The 26856-nt window shown below is 39.8% G+C and overlaps 1 protein-coding gene across 1 annotated transcript in view; it reads left to right on the plus strand.

Annotated features, from left to right (window-relative positions):
* Positions 1 to 26856, plus strand: part of SCP2 (sterol carrier protein 2) — a 45974-nt gene that overhangs the window by 3759 nt on the left and 15359 nt on the right. Inside the window, exons 3-12 of the mRNA XM_061633012.1 lie at positions 135 to 206; positions 970 to 1101; positions 1847 to 1911; positions 4040 to 4166; positions 5296 to 5359; positions 6889 to 6975; positions 9319 to 9469; positions 10466 to 10613; positions 16510 to 16617; positions 26401 to 26554. Of these exons, the coding sequence (XP_061488996.1) occupies positions 135 to 206; positions 970 to 1101; positions 1847 to 1911; positions 4040 to 4166; positions 5296 to 5359; positions 6889 to 6975; positions 9319 to 9469; positions 10466 to 10613; positions 16510 to 16617; positions 26401 to 26554 (1108 nt within the window). The remainder of the gene's footprint in view (positions 1 to 134; positions 207 to 969; positions 1102 to 1846; positions 1912 to 4039; positions 4167 to 5295; positions 5360 to 6888; positions 6976 to 9318; positions 9470 to 10465; positions 10614 to 16509; positions 16618 to 26400; positions 26555 to 26856) is intronic.

The following is a 26856-nucleotide window of genomic DNA, read 5'->3' on the forward strand; positions in this document are numbered from 1 at the left end:
TCAGAGTATACAAGTGTACTTGCACACCATTTGCTTTTTAAATATAGATCTCAAAATGGAGTTCATTGGTTTTCTGAAAACATCTATTGAAAGATTTTGATAAAGATTTCAAACTGGTTTTTTTTAATGTTCAGGTCAAAAGGCTCTTGCTGATGCAGGTGTTCCTTATTCAGCTGTGGAGCAGGCATGTGTGGGCCATGTTTATGGTAAGTAATGGTGCTGTTAAGACTTTAAGCTTCTCCCTGGTCTTCATCAGCCACACTTCATGGTTGTAGGTTGACCTAATGTATCACTGAGTCAGAGTTAAGGTAACTGCATACACACAGTGAAAGTTTTGCAAAACTCAGAAGTTCACTGTTCATTTGTGGCGTTAACTGCTAGCTATGGCATTTAAACTGTGCTCTGAGATTGGCTGAAGAGGAGAAATCTAACAAAGTTATACAACCATATTGGCATTTCTAGGTGTTTTGTGTCTGGTATGGTTGCAAGGTAGATGTTGGATTAATCTGTCTGTAGAGTAGGAATTGCTGGCAACCTCTAGTTTTCTCAACTTCAGTGCCTGATAATAAAATAGGCAAGGCTACAATTTTAACTTTGGCAATGAAAGGGAAACCTTGTTTTATTTTAACAGCATAAAATAATACATGAAAATAAATTTAACTCCATACCTATTGATATATACTATGTGTGCAGCTGGTGATTAAGAGCATGCCAGAGAAAATACACTTGTTTAAGTTGTTCTGTAATCCTAAATGAATATATTGTTACATATTCAGGACAGAATATGAACAGCTCTCCAGAGTTTCAGACTAGAGGCTTCTCAGCCCTACCAAGAGATGTGAAGGATTGAATTTACCTGTCTTTATGTTAGGAAGTGTTGAGTAATGTAATAGTTTTAGAAGAAGTGTAGAGAATGCAACACTACTCTTACCAGCAATGTAACTCTGCTTCTTACTTTTTTCATATAAGGTGATTCAACCTGTGGTCAGCGAGCTATTTATCACAGTTTGGGGCTAACAGGTATTCCTGTTATAAATGTTAACAACAACTGCTCAACTGGATCTACTGCTTTGTTTATGGCTAGACAATTGATTCAGGGAGGTGAGTTGTGTTTTACTACCTACTGCAAATATATATAAGCATATTCTCAGTTCTATTTTTGACTGCTTTAAGAAAGAATGTGTTTCTACAGGCATAAATTTTAAGAGAATACAAGCTTATTGGATATTCTCATCATTAACATCTGAGGACTAGATTTTCACATTATTCTCTACCACTAAAGGTGTGCTTGGCAAAATCATGAAAGAATCTGCACTCTGTCATGAAAATGTTTGTCATTTACCCCCAGAGTTTCAATAATAGCTCCTGGTCTTACACATCATTGCCATATGGAGACATTCTCTTTGTAGGTGCTGAAAAATTTAAGTATGTACATATATTTTAACAATACTTGATTATTTAAGACCTTTCCCACTTTTTCTTTTCTCACTCCTGCTAATGTTAATCATGGTCAAAATTAAAGAAGAGAGGTCTGTTGTGGGTACTAATTTTGTTTAATGTTTATGGATCCAAACCACTGAGCTCTTTTAAAGTCATGTAGGGATTGTGTTGTGCTGATGGAATGCATTGAGTATGTGCAGCCGAAAAGCACGCCCCCTTTCAAACGATAGGAGGTTAAAAACCAGCTTTTTGCATTGTGTGGGATACATTCAGCTGAAGCTTTAAAAAGTTTAGCTGTGGATGCAGGTCTCCTGTCTGGATTAAAGTGTATAATATGATATTCTAGTTCTTTTTTTAAAAAAAATTAAGGTGTAGCGTATAAAGTATTCAATAATTTGTATTAAAGGTATGTCGAACTGTGTCCTGGCTCTTGGGTTTGAGAAGATGGCAAAAGGGTCCATTTCACCTCAGGTAAGTATCCAAGCAATGTTAATGCATCAAAACAAAATTCAGGTTTGACTGGCACTTTTGGAAAATGGGTGAGAGCATTTCATCCTGGGGAAGGGCCATTGCTGTGTCTTGCATGCCAAAGGTTTCAGGTTCAGTCTCCAGGATCTCCAAGTAGGGCTGGGAATGTCTCCTGCCTGAAACCCTGGAGAGCCACTGCCAGTCAGTGCAGACAATACTGAGGTAGATGGACCAATGGTCTGACTCTGTATAAGGCACTTTCCAGTGTCCCTATATCTCTTCATATCCACATAAAGCATTTGTCAAAAATAAGGAAGCCACATAGATAATTACATGCAAATGTTATCATCTATAGAAGGCATTTTTAAAAACTTTTACTAGAAAGCTTAAAAGCAGCAGCGAAAGGAATGCAGGGATTTTTCTGCTGTAGGAACTGGGTATGTCTCTGCCTGTAACCTTCATTCTAACACTCTTCAGCTGTCTATGTAGCCCTATGTGAGCATTAATAGTTCTGTGTTCAACAGCTTAGGGTCAGGTCTGTGCCAAGTAGCACCACCCTTGATGTTGTGTGTTCTTTCCCTGATGTCCGCACGAATGTCTAGGGAGGGGACCCTTGTGCGGAGGCATCCATAGAACCTGGAATGCTGAATGACTGAGGTTTCAGATGCTTGTGGAGCTTTTACGCATATAATTATGCATCCAAAGGCCATCTTTCTACAGATATTTGTTCTGTATCTGTGGACGTTGAGGAAAGAGACTATGACATCGAGGCAGCAAAGTTGTTTCATGTGGCAGATAATATTTTTACATTTGGTTTTTAACTTCTGATCCTGTCCATTTAACTGCTTTTATATTGTTTTTATGAAATGGTAAATGTTGTATTAGGCTGTCCTGAATGGTGCTTTTGTCCTGAGGGTGGGATATATGGGTTTTAATAAAGGCTTGTATTGAAAGTAGTAGACTTTCCCCTTCTTTGTCCACCTGTATGTCCTTTAAATCTGTTCTAGGGGTTCCCCAACCCTCTGGGGCAGATTTGGGGAGGGTGCTGGGTGTGTGTGTGGGAGGAGGGGGAAAGTCCCAATGTGCGAACAGAAATCCTTGCACTGATGGGACACATTAGTTGGATACCACTGTTAGTAAATAAATATCGTAAGCTACTTGGGGTTGGAATCTTTTTCTTTGTTACTTTGTAAGGCGGCATGCTAATTGATGGCACTATAAAATGACACTACAGATACTAAAAAGCACATTTGAAATGAGTAACTGCTAGATGGAACATGAGAGGAGATGGGGCTTGTGAGCTGCAATTCTGCCCGTTACATTAATGTTCCTGCCTATACCACTACCCAATCTCAGAGCCTTTTCATTGCTCTGATTCATTCATTTTGTTCTCCTTGTGGAACCATCTGTATACTCCAATCCACAGTTTTTCTCTAGACATGTATGTGTGTGTGAGATGTATCATTTTCACACAGTGAATAGTTAAACAATGGAATTCATTCATACAAGAGCTAGTGATGGCGATCAGCTTGAATGGCTTCAAAAGGGGAATAGATAATCTTTTGCTCAGTCTCTACCCAAATAATTTTGATTGTCTCAAACTAACAGACTTGGGGGAGGGAGAACCCTAAACCCCAAAGCCTGGAGTGCCATTTGGGACCAAAGGCCCTTCTGTTTGGTGTCAGCCAACATACGGGGAAGTTGTCTTTAAAACCATACGCCTCTGGTATCTCATGGCAGTGGGTGGAGGGCGATCAGCAGAGTTCTGGAGAGAATGTGGTTTTAGATACTCCTATTTTCATCTGCTGTAGAAATGTTCCCTGGTAGATATGTTTTGGGATGATATTGCTGAGAAACAAGTAAAATGGAGAAAAGGAATGAGAATGTTAAAACTATAAGTAGAACCCACTATCTAAACATTGAATATGTAGGAAATTTGGAAAATTTCATTTCTAGTGTAGCCTTATGCCTCATGTTTTAAACGAACTGCTTCCTGTACTTTCAGCAGGAAGCATTAAAAATAGCTTTATGCTAATCAATGAGAGAGGTTGCAATATTTTATCTCTCTTGGATGAACTTGATGCATGGGTGCTACAATATGTAAAATGTACAACTTGTCTTTTGATTTCAGTTCACGGACAGGGTGAATCCACTGGACAAGCATGTGGAAGTGATGATGAACAAGTATGGCATAGTAGCAGCACCAGTTGCCCCGCAGTTGTTTGGAAATGCTGGCAAAGAACACATGGAGAAATATGGTATTACTTTTGTAAACAATATTACCATTGCTAGAAAACATAAGTCTGTTTTCTAAATAGCATTCAATAGCTTCATTACTGTTATCATTAGTGATGTGACAGATGACTGTCTGAAGAACTGTATGCAGAATATTGACTTTTGAAGTGGCATGGTATAGGTTGTGGTATGCAGTTTATTGAAGTACTATGAATTTGTCTGAGAGACAGTGTGGTGTAGTGGTTAAGGTGTTGGACTACAACCTGGGAGACCAGGGTTCGAATCCCAACACAGCCATGAAACTCACTGGGTGACCTTGGGCCAGTCACTGCCTCTCAGCCTCATGAAAACCCTATTCATAGGGACGCCATAAGTCGGCATCGACTTGAAGGCGGTACATTTACATTTTATGAATTTGTCTGGCTGTCATGACTTTGCAAACTATGAAATATGGTTCTGTTCTGGCTTCTGATGTAATATATCCCCTGCAGGTTCCTGAGAATCTGCAACTACTAAATTATGCACTTTATTGCAGGGTTGTGGAGTCGGAGTCGTGGAGTCGGAGTCGGGAGCAATTTTGGCTGGAGTCAGAGTTGGAGTCGGTAGAAATGTACCGACTCCGACTCCTTCATAAATGGCAAATGTATATTAACTAGTAATAACACATTTACTGTAGTAAAATGGTAGCACGAGGCATTTCATCACCACCACGTGAATCCAGAGCTTCGAAAAGTTACTTTTTCAAACTACAACTCCCATCAGCCCCAGGGATTGGGCTCGTGGGAATTGTAGTTCAAAAAAGTAACTTTTCCAAGCTCTGGATTCACGTGGTGGTGATGAAATGCCTCGTGCTACCATTTTACTACAGTAAATTTGTTATTACTAGTTAATATACATTTGCCATTTATGAAGGAGTCGGAGTCGGACAGTAGAAAAATAGAGGAATTGGAGTCAAAGGTCTGGCGTACCGACTCCACAGCCCTGCTTTATTGGTTAGAATTCAGTCAATACCTGCTAATGGAATCAACTTTAATAGGAATCCTTTATATTAGTTCTATAAGGATTTTGATGTATAGGGGTTATAATTCATCCAAGATTAATATTGTATCCTCTCCCCCCCCCCTAAACTTTTGTTTGGTTTCTTTGTTAAAGGGACAAAACTAGAACATTTTGCAAAAATTGCATGGAAGAATCATAAGCATTCAACTAACAATCCGTAAGTATAGTATTTGTCCAAAATTCTAGAGAAAATCGAGACTTAGGATTTGTATCCAGCTAAATTTTACTCAGAGTAAACCATTGAAATTAGTGAACCTAACTTAGTCATATCTATTTATTGGTCCACTTAAAGTATGATAATTGTTGGATACAAACCCAAGAAAAGGTTTGGCGGTATAGAAAAACGTGAATAAATCTATTTTTTTAGATTGTTGGCAGACCTATTATCTCCCCACCCCCAAAACAAAGTACAGACAGATTCATGAAGAATTGGTGTGAATATGGCTGTTCCCCATTATAGCTAAATGCAGCTTCCCAGAAGAAGCAGAAGTCAGCCCCCCTCCATCATTCCTAGATACAGCTGCAGCTGAGACTGCTCTCCCTCCAGTACCAATTGCCATTGATCTGGCTGTTGGGGAGGGTGGGAGAGCAGCAGCCCTTCTGTTGTACTTAGATCCAGCTCTGTGACCTGCTGAATTCCTACCTGCTGGAATTAGCCGTGACCTGCTGAATTCCTACCTGCTGGAAAATAGTGCCAGTTTACTTTTTTCTCTTCCCTCCTTGTTACCTTTTATTTCTTTAGATTGTAGTAATAAGAGGGGTGTCTTATCTCTGATCTTTGTAAGCAAGGAAATTTAGTTGAAAAATTCTCTAAATAAATGATGTACAGAGGCAGTAGCGCTCTGAATACAAGATGCAGCAACAAATAACAAAGGAGGGCTATCGCATTCATGCGCTGCTTGGGAGTACTTGGAGACATTTGGCCTGCTGCTGTTGACCAGAAGAAGAGCCCTACTGAATCAGACCAAAGGCCCATCTAGTCCAGCATCCTGTTCTCACAGTGACCAGCTAGATGCCTCTGGGAAGCCCAGAAGCACAACATGAGCACAACAGCACTGTTCCCACTCATTCCCCAAAAACTGGTATACAGAGGTATAGAACCTCCAAATACTAGAGGCAATGTACGCTCATCATGGCTAGTAGCCATTGACAACCTTATTGTCAAATCGTCTAAACTCCCTTTCAAGCTGTTGGTAGTAAATTCCTGTGGTAATAAATTCCATACTTTGCCTGTCCTAAATCTTCCAGCATTCAGCTTTATTGAATAACCGTAGGTTTTGGAATTATGAGAGAGGGAGATATTTATTTATTTTACTTATATACCGCCCCATAGCCGAAGCTCTCTGGGCGGTTTACAGTAACTAAAAACATTAAAACAAATATACAAATTTAAAAACACATCTTTTAAAAACAATTTAAAACACAATTTAAAAATTTAAAACAATTTAAAACAAACAAATTTCTCTCTATCCACTTTCTCCACACCATGCATACCTTTATATGGTTTAACTCTATAAACAGAATAGGCTAGATGGACTTTGGCTAGATCTGCAAAGCAGTTCGTATGTTGTTGCACAGTATTCAGATTAGGTGATTGTATTTTAAAAATAAAGGCAAGGCTACAGTTGCACTGTTTTGATGGATATGGTACTAATTGAAATGCCATTTCCCCCTGTTTTTTCTTAGGAACTCACAATTTCAAATGGAGTACAGTTTAGATGAAGTGTTGCAGTCACGCAAGGTTCACGATTTCTTAACAGTTTTACAGTGTTGGTAAGAGCGGCATGCTAGTAGTGCTCCACCTCTCTTGAATTCTTTTTTTTCCCCTACCAGTTTGAATTTGTAGTCTTCATGTAAAAAAATGAATACCTGCTTTGAAGATAACTACTTTATTTCACTGTATCCAGCCATAGTTCAAAGTTTGAGCTAGGTCATCATAAGGAAAAACTGATAACAGAGCAGTGAATTCCAATGGGTCCTTCTATTCCTGTGCAATTCTTTCTCTTGCCAGGGATTAATAGTCCTAGGAGTTATTTCTGAGCTACTTATCCTTTTAACTGGAAATCCTGGGAACTGAAGATGGGACATTCTTTATACAAAACAGTGGTTTACAGCAGAACTACAGCCGCTCTCCACCTGCCTTATCTAATAGTCCAATTCATGCATTACTCATGTGTATGTCATAAGTGGCCACCAATGAGCTACTGGGTTAGGTTCAAGGTACTGGTATTGGTGTACAAAGCCCTACATACAATAGCTTGGGACCAGGATTCTTGCCTCATCCCCTACATACCCAACTGATTGCTACATTCTGCAGGAGAGGGCATTCTGCAGATACCATCCCTTCAGGTGGTCCGTTTCTCACAGTGTGAACTGGGCCTTTAGTGTGGTGGCACCTACCATTTGGAACTCCCTCCTCTCGCTTATCAGACAGATGCCTTCTCTATTGTCTTTTTGTTGCCTGCTAAAGACGTTCGTATTTCAACAAGACTTATAAAATCTTTATCCGAGTTGGTATCTGTCTTGGATTTGAACTGATTTTGTGTATGTCCTGTTGTTTTAAACATTTTTTTATTGTTTTTAAAAATTGTTTTTGTATATGTAACTGTTATATATGTTATGTTATGTTATGTTTTGTTTTATTTATTTATTTATTATTTGATTTATATCCCGCCCTTCCTCCCAGCAGGAACCCAGGGTGGCAAACAGAAGTGCTAAAAACACTTTAAAACATCATAAAAACAGACCTTAACATACATTAAAAGAAAACAACATTAAAAACATTTTTAAAAAAGCTTTAAAAACATCTTTTAAAAAAGGGTTAAAAACATTAAAAAAAAGTTACAATGTTGTAAATTGCTTTGGGATGCCTTGTAAATGAACATGATGAAGACAATAATAATAATAGAAATAACTACAGAGAGAAGCAGGCCTGCATTTTAAGCTCCACAACCAATAGCACATTGTTTTCCCCCATACCCATGTATTGCACATGGTTGTGTTAGAACAAAGCCCAGTGTGTGAGTTCCTGCACAGCGCAGAGCCACTAGTCATGAAAAGGAGCTCACATACTAGGGTTTCTTCATATGTAACCATACACAACTCAGTTGTGGTGGGAAAATGTAGCATCACAGGCCGGGCTAAAAGTGTTGCTCTGTGTCTTTCTTTACACCTACGCCCTATACTTGAGTAACACATGAGTAAGGTTTATGATTTCCTCAAAAGGTGAAGAAACGAATAGTTACATACCTGTACTGTATATATTCATAATGTTTGCCACAATATATGAAATTAACACTTTCATTTGGGGGTGGGACAACATGTGCATGTTAGAGGAGCTGCAAGTGGTCATACATAGGCCTCTGCTGTATGTACGCAAAGGGCATGATGCAGCCCAAACTAAGTCCTGTTAAGTGTCATTATTTCACTGGGGTAGATTTGAGCATTTGCTTAATTTTTCCATTGACAATCAAATTTGAAAGTGTTTTAATTTGGTTGGATTGTGCCCATTGTGTGCCATGATAGAGAGTGAAAAAAGACATCAAAAGGGCTTTCAGTAATAATATATTAGTGATATCTTGTAGACAACCGAGTATCCAGCCGTTTCCATAACATGTAATGTGGAACTTTGTCTGGCAAAGGAGAGCTTCTTGTTGAGCTGTCTTCCTGAATTTTGTTTCATTAAGATTATGAACAGTCATTTAACTTTTCTTTGACTTTGACATAACTGTCCTCCTTCCAGAAGTTTTTTTAAAATGACTTTTATTTACTAGATGCATTGGTTTGCATCCAGTTGTCATACTCGGAGTAGACCCACTGAAATCAGTAGACAAGTTGGTTAAGTCCTTTGATTTCATTGAATCTACTCTGAGTGTGACTTAATTGGATACAACATATTGTTTTTTTCATGGATTAAAGTGTTCAATTTTATAATCAGTTTGATCTTCCAAGTGATGCTATTAGTCTGCTTTGAGCCAGTAATTAACTTTGGTTTTGCTTTTTATGACTGGATTAATCTTGCACTGAAAGCTGCTATTACCTCTCCCCCTATTTTATGTGAGTAAAAGGCAAATCTAATGAGTAAGTTACTCATAATCTCTGATTGATCTCTCTTAGCCCAACATCTGATGGTGCAGCAGCTGCAGTGCTGGCTAGTGAAGAGTTCGTGAAGAAGAATGGGTTGGAGTTGAGAGCTGTTGAAATTGTGGCCCAGGAAATGATGACTGATCTTCCAAGCACATTTGAAGAGAACAGTTGCATTAAACTGGTAGGCTTGTTCTTTTAACTTATGCAGTGACATTTGCATTCAGTAAATGATGTAGTGAGTTTAAGGAAGCTTTTAAGAAAAATGGGCACTTTCAACTTAAGTGTGTACGATTGTAGGGCTAGTGCCCACAGGGTACTTGCCAGTGATCTCTGGGGAAATGATATATGACCATGTGACATGTGAATCAATTCCTTTTTAAACCCATGCTCCAAATCTGACTGCAGAGTGCAAGGATGGCTAAGGGAGCACTTGTAGATGTATATTGAAACATGATATGTCAATTCATCCTGCTCTTACTTCTAAAAGGAGTCTAATTCTTTCCCTTCTTAGTGGTCATTGAAATAATATTATGTGTATTAATGCAATACTTGTAGTGGAGTAGGATACCCGGTTAAGACACCTCACTTCTTTTCAGGCAAGTCTGAAACCACCACCTTTCCATGGACGTATTAGAGTCTGCACTTAATTCACAGTGAAACAATCCCACATTCTCTCCCCACCCACTCCTGTCAACACATGCACTTTGAACACAATTAATGTATCCCATAGGCAGAAGTCTATTTTTTTTTATCTCAGCCACTGTTGTTTAGGAGCATTTATTTTAAACCCAAGATTTACATAATGTAAGCTGAATGGAGAATGTGTGTATTTACATGAAGGCATGGTGATGGTGGACAAACTGATAATCCGCTTACTTGGGAACTTATGGGAAATCTATGACACACTGCTGTTTTTGCAGCATCACTTGAAGATTTTGCATCTTGATTGGGGCAAAGTCTAAATACTGAAATTTCCTATTTGTACAGTCAGTTTATTTGTTATCAGTGTTACAATAATGGGACATGTCCATTCCTTACTGATCATTGCATGACTGGATTTCTTTAATTTACAAATAATGTTTCTTCTTAACCTGTAATGTATGGCAAGGTCTTTGACTAAAATCAAGAGAATAAGAAAGGTCAATTCAAATACATCTCCATTCTATTTTGTTGATAGGTTGGCTATGATATGACTAAGGAGGCTGCAAAAAGATGTTTTTCAAAATCAGGCCTGAAACCTTCAGATGTGGATGTGATTGAACTTCATGACTGTTTCTCATCTAATGAATTAATAACTTATGAAGCTCTGGGACTTTGTCCTGAAGGTATTATTTAAATATTAGAAAAATTGGCCACAATCCAACCTACAATTAAATGCATGTTAACCCCCATTTAACTTCTGGAGGAAAGCAAGTTGCCAGAAGCCTATGGACTGCCCTACCCACATACGTCCTGAGGTTTGACTCATTTCCCCCACCCCACCCTGGGTAAAGACTTGAATTACTGGGGGAAGGGGCAGAGGGGGCATGTCTCCCCAGCTCCTGTTTTAGAAGGCTAGTGGATGGAATAAGTTTCATTAAGGGACCCCTTGTCTTTCCCCCTCTCCCCCACCCCCTAAATCAAACACTGCATGCTACTGTAAGGCTTTCAGGCTGTGGAAGTTTGGTACAAATGAGGAAAATTATAAAAGAACAAGAAATCAAACATAAACTGACAATAAGGCAAGCAAAGAAGGAAACTGAGGAGCAACTTGCCAAAGGCATGAAATTATATATTTGTTTAACTATATCATGGTTGGAAATTAGCTAAACTCATTTGAATTCTTCACACCTGTCTTCACCATGGAAGACATCAGAGAATTACATCTGAACCACTGTTACCAGAAAGGGCATCTGAGGGGCTATGACATATGACAAAGGATGAACTGACTGGCTAATTACAAGCGAATAAGTCGCTGCAGCTAGGTGGCATTTACCAGAGACTTCTTAAACAACTTGAAAATGAAAATGCTGAACTTGTAAGCAAAATAGGCAAGTTCTTATTAAAATGAGCTGTTTTACCAGAGTTTGGGAGGGTATCCAATATAACTTCATTTTAAAAAAAAGGAATCCAAGGAAAGCTGCAAAATTTCAGACTTTAGTTAGTCTAACTAATTTGGTAAACACATGATTAAAGGTACAATGGTTAAACATTTAGAACATGAATCCCCAACTTTTGGGGCTTGGGCACATTTGGAGATTGAAGAAACTGTTGTTGTGGACAGCACAAAATACCAATTTCATAGAAGAAAAACTAGCAATGCTTAGAACCTTTCCCCCCAAAAGCAAATAAAACGCAGACAAAAAAAGTAACTCTCCAAAACAGGAAACACCCACCAACAAAATAACCTAAAATCAAGAAACTCAAAACAAATTGTAAAAATTAAGAGGGGGAAGATGCCCTGGCATGTGCTACAGAGAGTGTCCAAGGGCTCCATGAAGCCCATTGGGGACCCCAAATATAGAACATGCCCTGCTGAGGACAAATCAGCATGGCTTCAGTAAGTTCTGCCTCACTAAACTTTGAAATTCCTTTAAGTGGATCAACAAGAGGGACAATATGGTGGATATGGTATACTTTATTATACACCTGAGAAAAGCTTTTAATAACACTTCTGAATAAACTTAGTAGTTATGGGATATGAGGACAGGTCTTATGGATCAGAAACTGCCTAAAGAAAAGGTGGTAGAAGGTAGGAATAATGCTAGAAATAAATGGATAGCTTTAACAAAGGGGAGAAGTGAACACTGGGGTTCCCCCAAGGGTCTGTATTGGGACAGATGCTATTTAACATTCATAAATGATCTGTAGTTGAGTATGGACAGTGAGCTAGCCAGGCTTTCGAATGGCACCAAATGATTCAAGATAGTGAAATTCAAAGCAGTCTATGAAAAAATCCAGGAGGCCCTTTCCAAATGTGGAAGAATGGGCAACAAAATGGCAAATGGGATTCAGTGTAAGTAAATTTATTTATTTATTACATTTATATCCTGCCCTTCCTCCTAGAAGGAGCCCAGGGTAGCCAACAAAAACACTAAACACACTTTAAACATTTTAAGAACTAAAGACTTAAAGTCTTAAACATATTAAGCATATTAAAACAAAACATCTTATAAACAACTTTAAAAATATCTTAAAAAGCAATTCCAGCACAGGCACAGGCTGGCATAAGGTCTCTACTTAAAAGGTTTGTTGAAAGAGGAAGGTCTTCAGTAGGTGCCAAAAAGATAAGACAGATGGCGCCTGTCAAATATTTGAGAGGGAAGGAATTCCTGTGTCAGTGCCACAGTCTACTCCCTGTGTTATACAGAACAAACCTCCTGATAAGATGGTATCTGCAGGAGGCCCTAACTTGCAGAGCAGAGTTATTGACTGGGTATATAAGTGGTAAAACGATCTTTCAGGTATCCTGGTCCTAAGCTGCATAGGGCTTTGTACACCAAAACTAGAACCTTGAACTTGGCCCGGTAGCTAAGTGCACCCAGTGGGCAGCCAGTGGAATTCTTTCAGCAGCGAAGTAACATGTTGGTGATTCCCTGCCCCAGTAAGCAGTCGTGCCTCCACATATTGTATATTTGTTTTAATGTTTTTAGTTACTGTAAACCTCCCAGAGAGCTTCGGCTATGGGGCAGTATATAAGTACAATAAATAAATAAATATTGCACCAACTGCAGCTTCAAGACCAACCTCAAGGGCATCCCTACATAGAAAGCATTACAATAATCCAGCCTGGAGGTTACCAGTGTGTGGACAACAGTGGTCAGGCTATCCTGGTTCAGAAACGGCCACAGCTGTCTTACCATCCAAAGCTGGTAAAAGGCACTCCTAGCCACTGAGATCACCTGGGCCTCTAGCGACAAAGATGGATCCAGGAGCACCCCCAGACTACAAACTTGCTCTTTCAGTCGGAGTACAACCCCATCCAAAACAGGCAGTTGACCAATTGTCTGAACTCAGAAACCACCAACCCATAGCGCCTCCATCTTGCTAGGATTCAGTCTCAGTTTATTGGCCCTCATCCAGGCCACCACCAAGTCCAGACACTGGTCCAGGGCTTACATGGCCTCTCCCAATTTTGATGTTACAGAGAAATAAAGCTAGGTATCATCAGCATACAACTGACACCTTGCCCCAAATTTCCTGATGACCGCTCCCAAAGGCTTCATATAGACGTTAAGCAGCATTGGGAACAAGATGGTATCCTGTGTCACCCCACAGCACAACTGCAGGGGACTGAAAGAGAATTTCCCATTTCTATTCTCTGAAAACGACCCTGGAGGTAGGATCAGAACCACTGTAGAACAGTGCCTCCGATATTTATTTATATTATTTATTTGTTTCATTTATAGACCGCCCATAGCGAGTGGCTCTCTGGGCGGTGTACAAAAAGGTTAAAATACAAAATATCAACAATAAAATCAGACAACAAACGATAAACACAAGCAGCAACTAAAGAAAAAAATAAAAAATTTAAATTATAACATAAACGCTTAATATTCCCATCTCACCAAGTAGGTTCAGAAGGATACCATGGTCGATGGTATCAAAAGCCTCTGAGGGATCAAGTAAGAATAACAGGGCCTCACTCCCCCTGTCTTTCCCCGATAAAGGTCATCTATCAGGGCGACTAAGTCTGATTCAGTCCCATAACTAGACCCGAACCCAGTTTGAAATGAATCAGGATAATCTGTAAAGTTGCACACTGGGACAAAATTCCTAATTTGATTTATATCATGGATGGAGAACCTTTTCAGCTAGAGGTCCATAACCCCTCATGAGAAACCTTCTGGGGGCCACAGATCAGCAGAGGTCAGGGCCAGAGCTTCCCCACACTCCTTCTTTCTTGTGCACTTGCACCCATTCATATCTCTCCCCCTTTTCCCCTCTTCTTTTCCCCTGCCCCATGCAGCAATTTGCACCAATGGATTTTTTTTAAGCCTAAATGTTAGAGCCACAGATTCCCTACCCCTGATTGATAAGCCGATAGGATCTGGAATGGTTTTGATTACCTAGAAAAGAGATCTTGGTGGTACTGCAGACAGCTGGATGTGAGCATCCACTCTGTGTTGTGCAGCAGCAATAAAAAAGACAGACTCAGTTTGGAAATTAGTAGGAAAAGGATTGGAGAAAACTATGGGGCGAAAAACCTCTGCAGTCTTAAAATATATTTACATGGGCCTTTATATAAATATGTGATGCGCCCACATTTGGAATACTGTGTATAGTTCTGGTTGCTGCTGCTTGAAAATGCACTGATGACGTTATAGTAATTGGGATTGGAGCACCTTCAATATGAGGAGGGGCTAAAGCATTTGGGGTGTTTTAGAAAAAAGATAAATAAGGGATGGCTAAAATGACAGAAGTTTATAAAACCATGCATGGTGTGAAGAAAGTGAATAGAAAGAATTTTGTCTTTTCTAATACTGGAAAGTATCACCCAATCAAGTTGAACTTGTGGTCACCCATTCCAGTTGAATGGCAATAGGCAAATTTATGAACCACATAGTCTATCTGTCATGACAGCTAAACAGAATATCTGAATAGCAGAACCTGGGGACTTAAATGGGATCAGCCTGTTGCCATGTGTGCAGGCTTCCTGGAGGCATCTAATTGGCCCTGTTGGAAAATAAGATGCTGGTCTAGATGTACCTCCAGTCTGATCCAGCAATACTCCTCTTACTCTTCTTATTAAAAAAATAAAGACAGGTGAAAGCATTTGACTCCTCACTCCTGTGCTATCTTATTTTGACCCAGGAATCAAACTTCAAGGATTGAGACAGAATACAACAGGGATACAGAGATGCCAGACGATTGTCCTCAATGAGCAGAGTGTTTGGGTTTTGTCAGAAAGCATTTTATACAACTTGTATGTACTATACTTGTATAGTTGTCTGAATAGAGTATTGAATTTGGACCAGGGAGTCTCATTTAGGCATTTCCACTTAAGCATAAATACACACCTGCCATTTGCACAATTATTCCTGTATGTCACATTACGGTCAACGTGACACAAATGTAACTACACAGGCAGCCAATGACCTCTTCTCTCTTGATTTTGTTGAGTGTTATTCCTCTCTGGTCCACTAGGGGATGCGTAATTTGAATTAAGCAGAACACTTGGAGTCAGAGAAAAGACTGCAGAAGCATGATCTGCACCTACTTTTCTTAGCAAAGTGTCACTGCCCTCCTTTTCTCAGTAGTTTTTTTAAAATTAGAATGGGGTGCTATCATTCAATATGGTTCCAATATTTTCTATATAAGCACCTCTCGCTGTTGAAGGTGAACTATCTTATTATTGTTAGCTTTACAATCCTCCATTGGCCAATCATTAATCACCCTTGCCCTGCACTCTGTTTGGGGGGAATGTTTTAATACTCCTGACCTGGTCAGTTTGGTCCTTTCAGCATTTCTGAACTGGCACTTCATTCCATGCACTTGTCACTTACATACACTGTGTTGATGTGACATCTTTGATAGGAAAGACTAATCCTAGCAAAAGGCCCTCAATTTGCATCCTAATTACTTGTAACGTGCATTACTCTTCTAACAAATGCCTGCGGATGGTTTTTCCTAGAGCAAAACTGCTTTGGGAGTCTACCTGGAGCAGAGCCAATTTGGACTGGACACTTTTCCTGCCTGGTGCTTCTCCATTCAATCCCCCACCCCAATTGGGGCAGGAAAGGAAAGGGTAAAGGACTTCCCCCTCTTCTAAAGCTGCTGTTCCTTAGAAAAACAGCCATCAATTAAATCCTTAAGCCTTGGATATACTTTCTGCTGGAAGAGATGAAGCTTTATTTCCCAAGAAAAACCTGCTGATGACAGGATCATAGAGTATGTGCTTCAAATTAAAATTAAAACCATTGCATCATAATGGTTAATGAAGTCCTCCCCCCACCCCCATACCCTGCTATTAATTGCAAAAGTGCCAAGTTTATTGCAGTTAATACAAACTTCTAAGCTTCCTGGGATTTTTCTTAATGCCAAAAAAGGCAGAAGGTACACTGCTACCATTAAGTGAAATGCAACTGGAAATCTGATCATATGTATTGGACAGGTTTATGAACAGTGCGAGAATTACATTCCTTTCGACTGGATAACATCTTCAGAGAGTACCTAAGGGAGTTGATTTAAGATGCAAGGAATCTTGTATGCACTATTATTCTTTCCTCTTTTTTTTTTAAGGGCGAGCTGGTGAGCTGATTGACAGAGGCGACAATACTTATGGTGGAAAATGGGTCATAAATCCAAGTGGTGGCTTGATTTCAAAAGGACACCCACTGGGTGCTACAGGTAGCTTATATAATCTTCTATCTAATGTGTTTATATTTGCATGTTGTTTTTCTTTTTAAAAAGGAAAGATTTAATAGGCTATTTTTTAATTTTGGTTTGTCAGTAAGTACTCGATTTGCTGACCTGACATTTTGACATGACTGAAAAGCAAAGACAGCATTCCCAGTCATATTCTGCAAGTATTCTTAAGCTGCAGCTCTATTTTCTGCTACCTGAGAGTAAATTCCACCAAACTCAGTGGGGTTTTACTTGTGAACAGACATGAATAGGATTGCACTGTTAAAGTACAGGACCAGTAAATCCCTCTTTGTTTTCCCCCGTCTTGTTCTCATGCTGCAGGGTCTGCTTCTGGCAGGCAGGGGAGGAGGCAACTGGAGTGGCTTGGCCTGCCAACTCATTGGGTTAGATGACCTCCCTTGGATTGGGGCTATTGAGTGCAAAGCAGGCCTCTGGATTATTCAGGGCTGTACCATGCCTTATTACGTACATGCAGATTAATCCTAACTGGAAACACATCATGAAGCTTTTTCTGTCACAAGTCCATCAACGGAGTTGCAATGGAAAAACCACTGTGCACATCCATGTTTACGGTGTGTGTGTGTTCATTGTCCTAAATGGAGACTGACCTGCTCACTAAAATTTTAGCATATGAAGCAGCCCTTTCAAAACCCTTCATCAAAAAATGTGATTCAGGCTTTCAGTGCTAAGTGATAAGTGGCACGGGAGGTGGGACAACTTGTTTCTTTTAGGCTTCCTGCGTGCCTTTATTATCTTTCTAACACAGAAGACAATGACTGACTTCATGTCTTTTCCTAATGCTTGCATCCCTGTTGTTTTCTTTCATTTGATTGAATTAATCAAACTCTACATTGCCTTCTTGTATTAAAAAAAAGAAATGGTAGTCTTGATTTTGTTTCCCACGTATTCACAAAAGGTCTTCAAGTTCTAGGTGTTAAACAGTGGAGATGAGCAAAGCTTTGTCCTATGCCTGTAACCTGATTTGGGTTGCTTCTAGACTGGTAGCTGGACAGGCAAGTCACCTGAACCACAAGTCTTCATTAGTAATTCATACAGAAAATGTTGGAGACCAATGAAACTTGGATAGTTTTGCTCTGAGAGTCAATAGTCGCAATGACATCTTCTACCACAAGTGGCCCTTAAGTTGTGTTTGCATGTAAAATCATTTGAAATGTAGTGTAACATAGTATTCGCTGTATACTCCTAACGTCCATATGCAGTGGCGGCTGATGACTCCATGTCAGTGGGGAAGTGGAATCCGCTCTGGGTTTTAGGCTGGACTTTTAATGAGCTCTCCAAGATGCCGAACCTATTTTGGAAATAGGTTTCAGCACCATGGAAAGCTCCTTGAAAGTCAAAACCCAGAGCTGATTCCACTGCCCCGCTGACATGGAGCCACCAGCTGCCACTGCCCATATGGCATATTCATCAATGTTACTATGTTTATGTAAAGAAGAGATTTATCTAATTGTGTAGAACTTCCTTTTCCTGGTTCAGGATGGGATGTGAACTTCCCAGCTGTGGCAATACATGTGCCTACATAACATGCGCTGCAGGAAATTCCTCCGGACACCTTGGGGAAATCCAGAGAAAATGGGCATAAAATAATCCCCCCCCATTTTTGTGAACAATTTAGAAGTAATGATATGAGTAAAATGACGAGGATCTGAAAAACCATACAACTAGCTCCCCACATCCAATTTGTCTGTGAGCTTCTGTCTGTCAATAAGAGGCCTCTGTGTTGCATTGCAAACTACTTCTCTGAGAGGAGTTTCTGGTACATGGCATGGAGCTCTGTTCAAAGAAAATAAAAGTGTATGCAATCCCACTGGGCATTCCCAGTCCATGGGTAGGCTTGAAGTGGCACTTTGGATCCCATCCTAAGTTTTTACAATGAGGAAAACAGGCACAATGAGGAAAACAGGATGTAGCATCACAGTTGATCCAAAACTTGTCCTGGTTGTTACTACCTCCTCATTTCTTCCTTCTCCTTCATTGTGATTGCATCACCTCAGCCTTTACTACACATAAGCCTAAAATGGCTTTCAGGTTACCACCCTTGCTGTTGTCTTACTTGTAAGGCAAAGAGTTGTATTTCAGTCCCATCAACACAGTTTAGTTCCCACATGGCTGATAGTTCTCCTCTACACAAACGTGCAAGTCTCATTGCTTTTAGTAGAACTTTCTTCCAGGTGTGGATTAAGAGCCTTCATGTGACTGAGAAGTCTACATATGGACAGCTGGTTTATCAGTAAGGCGCAACCCACCACAGAAATGCATTGTGAGCTGAAAAGTTGCAGATAATTTGTTGTAGCTATTTGCATGAGTTTTGACAAAATGCTGATGGTTTTCCAGTTATAGTCCTGTTGATCCGATTCATGGGCATTGTGGATAAATAATGTAACTATTCTAGAGCTAACCCTGTTTTTAAAATTGCTGTAAAATGTCAGATATCTGATTCAGTCTTGAAAAATTCTCAAAACGGGACTTCCGGGAAGGGTGACTTAGCCTGTGCCTGCTTTTGAGACGGGCTCCTGCCTCAAAAGAAGCTTATTCAGATATATCAGTCAGTTTTTTCTTTTTTTTTTGACTGATTAAACTTCTCCCGGGTAGGGAGAAACGAAGAGATTAACCTCAAAGCCTATTTTTGTTGGGACGACCAGATCTCATTAATTTATGGGACGAGGTCCAGCCGACGAAGGTGGGACGGATTTTTAACAGCAAGCTCTATCTGATAAAGCGAACGTTCACCTTATCTTCTAAGAGAGAACGCACTAACAGGCAAGCACCCTTCTTTCTATATTTTTCTTTTACTTGACTTAAATTGTTGCTGTTTAAAAGAGATTTGCCAGATTGATCAGTTTTTGACATCTCACTGGGGAGCCATAACTTCTCTCTGCTACGCACTAATTAATAGCTTATCTCTGTTTTTGTTGCAAAAAGCTGTCCTGGATTTGCATTCTAAAGATATACACAGAAGAGGGATTTCTATTCCAGATTTTTATTTTGAAAAATATTATACTGTTTTGAGACTACTCTCTTTTTGGTCTATTTTATTTTGACGAATCTGTTTCTTGACGATTGCCATTAATTGTTTCGATCCTGGGAACTGCATTTTGTTTACTTAACTATTGGAGAGATAAGGCTGTCTGCTCTGTTTATACTGTGATGTCACCAAGTTTGGAGTATTAACCCAATTGTTGCTGAAATAAGAAGTGGTTTTCCTATATTTTTCTTTTAAAATGGCAATTAAGAAAGTGGCTGAAAATCTGGAAATAACTATGTTTCAGAAAATAATGGATGAGATTGAGATAATGAAAATTGAATTGAGTAAAATGAAGCAGGAGATTAAAGATATAAGGGTCCCTGTGAGAGAGGTGACCCTGGAAGGGGTCCCTGTGAGAGAGGAGACCCCGGAGATTGGAACAGGGGTCCCTGTGAGAGAGGTGACCCTGGAGAATGGAATAGGGGTCCCTGTGAGAGAGGAGATCCCGGAGATTGGAACCAACGTGGAACAGGAACAAGATTTGGAGTCTATGGACTTTAGAAATAAAATCTATTGTTTGGAACTCAATGTTATCTCTGAAGAAATGAATGAAGATTCTAGAGATAAAGTTATCAATGGCATGGATAATCTTCTGGACTGGAATGATGTGATGGAGCCCAATATAGAGAAAATCTATGGAATTAACTGCAGCCATGTGACAATGGAAAAACTTTTAAGAGATGACCCAGTGTATTTTGAAAAAAAGAACAGAGATATGATTTTACAGCAGTATTTCAGCAACCTATTCAGAATGGATGGCAAGAAAATATTTGGGATAGAGGTAATCCCCATCAGACTCTTACTATATGACTATGGCTTTGACAGCAAGATTATTATGGAATATTGATAATGGAAGATTGGATATTGAAATTACTGGACTTAACAAGACTACTGAAGATGGAAGATGGAAAATGGAACTAATAGAGATAATAGAACAATGGCTACTGAAATTATTGAACCTAACAGATTCTGATGTGATGGATTAATTGAAATGTTTATTTTGACTATGGTTATGACAATAAGATTATCATAATTAGTAATGAGATGGATTAATCGATATGCTTATCTGGAAAAAAAAATTGATAGATATATTTCTTAAAGAATTGAAACCTCTCTTTGACTTTTTGTGGAAAGAATAAAGTAATGTTTATGAGATTTGATGATTAAGTAAGATAACTACTGGAGGAAAGTGATTTTATAATATGACTTAAGAGACAGGATTGTTATATATTATAGACTTATAACTGATTTGATCTTTGACAAATGGGAAGTCAATATTTTACTCTTTATTTTTTATTTTTGTTTTTTTTTTCTTTTCTTTTTTTCTTTTTGTTTTAACTATTTTTGATTTTGTTTTTTGTCTTTGAATGTTTTATGATTTTGTCTTGTATGTTTTATGAAAATCTGAATAAAAATTATTGAAAAAAAAAAAGAAAAATTCTCAAAACCTGGGAATCTTTTTTCAATTTAACTTGGATTATTATTTCTTTCACCACTCCATATTTGGTATATCTTTGCAGACGTGAACACTATGGAATGCTCAACCCCAGGGTTGCCTGGCACCAACACTGACATTCTTTCAGCCACAGGCCAAAATGTTTCTCTTCTTCAGGGCATTTGAATATTACATTTTTCCTTTGCAGCTGTTTGGGGGCTGCCTCTGGTAGTTAGACCTATGTTAGGAGATAAAGGAGTTGTTTGGCTTGATGATTGTGTTTTGCTTTAAATTATTTTGTTTTTCATGTATTGTATTGTGTATTTTTCAATTATGTTACTGTGAGACACTTGTGTAAAGCAACTAACATGTTTTATTTATTTATTTTATCAACATTTATATACCACTTGATTGTAATAAAACCTCAAAGTGGTTTACAAATAAATAAAACATTAAAATTATCAACAAAAAGACAGTTAAAAACAGGCATTTTCAAACATTCAAAGACTAATTAAAATCAACAAAATCTAAAGACAGGTTAAAACACACGTAACTTCTACATATCTGAATAGGCTTGCCTAAACAAAAATGTTTTAAGCAGGCACTCTGAAGAGTACAACAAAAGTGCTTGCCTGATGTCAGTAGGCAGGGAATTCCAGAATGTAGGTGCTGCTACACTAAAAGATCAATTTCTTACAACTGTGGAATGAGTATTATGTGAAACCCGTAACAGTGCCAGTTCCGCAGGTGGGTATGTTTGGCAGTCCTCCAAGTAAACTGGTCACAAGCTGTTAAGGGCTTTATATACTAATAGTAATCCCTTAAACTTGGCCCGGTAGCAAATGAGCAACCAGGGCAGGTCTCTGAGCAAAAGTGTAATATGCTGACAAGATTTCCGGATCAAGTACAAAGGAAGCCCCACATGGAGTGCATTGTAGTAATCCAACCTTGAAGTCACCAGTGCCCAGTAATGTAGTGGCAAACTCAGAAGTGCAGGGTCTTTTCATGATAGTCATACCACACACCCCTCACAGGCACACCCCCTTTTCCACTTTCCCTCATCCCCTTGCTCTTCCTGTTGTCTCACGAGCCAATCAGCATGAAAGGAGAGGCTGTGTGTTAGCTACTGAGAAGAGTCTTCTAAGTGGCTGGCTCAGCTCCTTTCATTCTGATTTACTCCAATCAGCATGAAAGGACAAGGACTCTTCTCAGTGGCTAACATGCTCCATTTTCATGCTGATTGGCTCATACATAGGGACCTGGCTGGGACCCTGCTCTCCAAAACTAACAGGTCTACAACCCCCCACATCCCTGGACGCCAAACCCCTACTGATGCCTAAATGTCTCTAGTCAAGCTGTCTCAGTCCAGGAAGGGGCATAGCTGTCATTAATTAACAACACTTAATATTATTCTTACTAATAATAATGGGAATTTTTTTAAAGCCAGGATTCTTAGAAGACTAATGGGAGCTTTTAGAAAAGACTAAAGCAGAAAGTTCATATTTTGCTTACCTACCCCTGAACTAGAGTAATTTAAATTTGGTAACTGATTCTTTGGACTCTTGTGCTAAGGTAGATTGCCCTCAAGTATGGCTAGGTAGGTAAATAATGTGACCCTTTAATTTCCTATATCTTCTTTTAAAAGAGGAAGTTTATTAGTTAAAATTTCACTGAACCTGCTCTTTAAAATATTGAATCACACATCTGACATAATTAACTTCATATTTGATCTCTGGCATAAAACAATGTGTTCTCTGCATTCTTGCTGTGAGCTGCCTTGTAATCTGGATGTTGAGAGATAGTATGTTAGGGGTGTCAAGGCTTTTGCCAAAATGCAGAAGGTTGGACTTCAGCCCTGCAGTTCTGTGCAAACAAAGGTTTGATATTAGTATTACATGATTGTTTGGGCTGATTTTGGCCTTAATACCAGAAGGGGATATAAATGTTGTTTGGTCACAATGATGCAACCTCCTATGCTGCAGAAACTCTGTCACCCCTTTCATGGCCAAGAACAGCTTTTTAGTACTTAGCCTGTGTACAGGAGGTGATTTCTGTCGAGTAATTGAACTGATCTGCCTCCACCTTTTTGACTTAGTCTGTTGGCAACTTTTTGGGAGTGTCCCTGATAGGTGAACTAGAAGTCTATAATCTCATCTTGTCTAATATGTAATTATGGCCTGGTTTTTAGACTTCATTGTAGAGATCCTCCATGTCTGTAATGGAGAGGTGGAGAACTGTGATCCTCCTGTTGTGCTTGGATCCGAACTCCCATCAGCCCCAGCCTGTGTGGCCAATGATCAGGTATCATGGGAGTTGTAGTCCACTAACATCTGGAGGGCCACAGCTTCCCCATTTCTGGTGTAGTGGAAAAGGGATCATGCCAAGGAACAGAGATAGATGATGCTCGAGGAAGGGATAGCCTAGCTTGTGAGCTGTCATAATGCACTGAAAAGGCAAACCTTTTTTGGCTGTTTTAATAATAGTCTGCACCCATTGATAATTTCTGGCAGACAGTCCTTCCATGACCCCACTGGGCTTGAGAGAGGTGGCTGCTTCTCATTCTCCAAGGAGAACCCATGAAGCCCTGAACTGAACTCAGACTCTGGCCTGCCCTTGACACTTTTATTGGGTTTCAATGGCTGGAAATTGAATGTGCCCCATGGAACAGTCACAATATGGAGAAGGGCTATCTAGGACAAGGAGGAGGGCTGTAAATGGAATGCACACATCCTGAGTGCAGATCAGATTTGCACTTCTATATGTCGGGTTTACAAAGCAAACCTTTAAGTGGTAAAATCAGAGGTGTAGTTGCCTGGGGTCTCAGGAGGTCTTAGACTACTTACTTTTGGGGGCGTATAGGACGTTGGGCCCAATGTCCTGTAGGACCCTGCAGAGTTGTGTAGCGGAACGGAGAGTATTGAGCGAGCTTGACTGTCTGTGTTTGAATCTTTGCTAAGATTCTACCTTCCCTGCAGATTAGTCAGACAGAGGCTTTAAGCTTTAAAATAAGAAATAACTACTTTATTCTGGAAGTACATGTTTGATAGGAAAGAGTCCTATATCTAGCTAACTAGCTAAGTTGAAACAACGAGCACTGAGCCCAGTACTCACCCTCATGCTGGATGGAAAGGGAGAAACAAAGGAATATGTCTGCTCCCCTCTTGAGAGAAAGAAGAAGACTGGGAATGAGGGAAGGAACTGGGATCAACATCCTTTACATATCAGTCTAGCAGGAAGGGAGAGACAGCAGGAGATCAAAGGGATAAGTATAGCCTAGCAACCAAGAGGTTTAACCCCATGCAGCCTCAACCCACAAGTTGGAGTTGAACCTCATACATTCCCAGTAGGGGCCCTATGTCTCCAGCATCCTATGAGCCAATCAGCATTAATGGGGAATGTGTTAGCCACTGGGAAGAGTCTTCAAGCTTGCTTCCTTATCCTTTCCTGCTGATTGGAGCCAATCAGAGTGAAAGGAAGTGAAGCAGCCACTGAGAAGCCTCTTTTCAGTGGCTACCATTCTCCCCTTTTATGCTAATTGGCTCCTAGGGATGTCAGATGTTGTTAGAGAAGGCATTTACAGGGATCTCTTTCTCAACCCAGTATCAAAGAGGGGGCATAGCTGTGACCAACATGAAGAGACCCTGCACTTCTGAATTGGCCACTACACTACTGGGGAAAATACATTGCAGTGCCATTAACTGTCAGGGGAGTACATGTTTAAATTTCCATACTTTCCTGTGTTAAACATAAACAAAACAGTAAAGGAGCAGCTTCACCCTCAAAATTATTGCAAGAAAAACCTGGCTATTTAATTGACTTTCTGCCATGAATAGTTGATTGTGCTGTGTTTGTGTGTGTGTATTGCTATTTCAACTCGGGTTCCTGACTTTAATTTTTCAGAATGACTTGGCCCTTGGGCAGGTAGCCAGGGTTAATTCACACATCATTATTGGGGTGCTTACTGCCAGAGTCAGGGGTTGGTATGGTTGGGCACCTGCACAGGTCCACACCTCTGTAGGGGGCCTGCTGCCAAGAGCCCCTGCTGCTCCTTTTCCTCCTTACCATTGCCACCCCCACCTTTTTTTGTGGCCCAGAGCAGAGAAGTGAACCAAGTATGGCAGTGAAGAGAAGGAGCAGCTACCACTGCTTGCTTGCTTTCTTACCTGCCAGCTGTCTCCTTAGCAAATGACCAGACCACAGTGGTGAGGAGATGCATCAGATGGCAGGAAGGAAAGAAGGGCCCCACTGAGGACCCATGTCTTAATTGAGGACCCACCAAAACTTGGATCACCGCAGCCCATTGCAAAGTTTCGGTTACCCCTGACTACCTGAAGTATAAACACAGCTGAAGTTAAGTATCAGATCTATTGTTTACAGCAGGGATGGCTAAACCTTCCAGAGCTTGTTGGGCTCCATCTCCTACCAGTATGGACAATGGTCAGGGGTGCTGAGAGTTGCAGTCCAGCAAAGTTTTAGAATAGTAACTAGTGCCTTCCCCCACCACACGCATATTTCAGAGTGGTTGGGGTAATAAGAGTTGTAGTCCAGCAATATCTGGAGGGCTGTAGCTTTTAGAATTAATTTGTTAAATTATGTAAACAAATGCTGAGTAATTGATACATTGTTTTCCCAAAACTTTATATCAGCTAAGCTATATTCCCTATAGTTGCCTCCACATTGTGAAATATGTGGGCTAAAGATTACCTTAACCTCAAGCCTGCTGTGACTCAGAATACATTCCTTTTGAAGAAAACATTTGAAGAAGCATTAAGCCTTACAGAGGTTTTAATCTGAGTTTGTTTGGTCTGGGGTTTTTTTTACTAGTGGCAGTGTGATTTTTATTATGTTTTTCTCTTGTGGTAATGTGCCTGAGCTGTTCTGGAATATATGGCAAAAAGAGTCATCAATTAATATTTTAAAATTTTGTAGTTACTAGAAACTGGGTATGAGCATTTTTGAAGGCTGCAATCTGATGTGTATTTAACCTAGGAGTGAGATTCATTTAATACAGTTGGGCTTACTTCTGAGTAAACATGCATAGGATTGGCTAGGAATATATACTGCAATTTAGCCTCTTGAGAAATTTGGGAAAGCATATTTTTAAAAAATTCATGTTAATAGCAGTTTTTTAGCAATATCTTTGAACCAAAAGGATTCATCCTGAGGACACAAATCTCATTTGTCCCACTTCCTTTTGCTTCCTCTCCTCGGGGCTGGGTGTAATGAACAACACAATGCTGTTGAAATACAGCTTGATCTACATTCTCTACATTTGATGCGTTAGGTCTAGCTCAGTGTGCTGAACTTTGCTGGCAGCTAAGAGGAGAAGCCGGAAAGAGACAGGTTCCCAGTGCAAAGGTTGCTTTGCAGCATAACTTGGGCCTTGGAGGTGCTGTAGTCATCACTCTGTACAGAATGGGCTTTCCTGAGGCAGCAAGGTGAGCTTTTAATTCTTTTTGTGCATTCTCCCTTTCAAACCTATTATTTGCTAATTTCACTGAAGGTACAGCAGTTTCACTGGGCGAACCATCTCTGCTTTGAATATGAAATCAAATCAAGACAAATGCCAGGCAGGACTAAATAGTTCGAAAGACCGTGTCCTGTTGCAGGCTCTGAAGAGACTTATTTCTGCAAATGTATTCTGCTTTAGTGCCAAATGAAACAAAGAGGCAGCTGGGGATCCTTTTTTTCTTTCTTTATAGCAGGGCAAATATTGGTTGTGAATGCAGAGCTCTTGCTC

The sequence above is a fragment of the Rhineura floridana genome, chromosome 6, assembly GCF_030035675.1.
Source record: "Rhineura floridana isolate rRhiFlo1 chromosome 6, rRhiFlo1.hap2, whole genome shotgun sequence".
Classification (NCBI taxonomy): domain Eukaryota; kingdom Metazoa; phylum Chordata; class Lepidosauria; order Squamata; family Rhineuridae; genus Rhineura; species Rhineura floridana.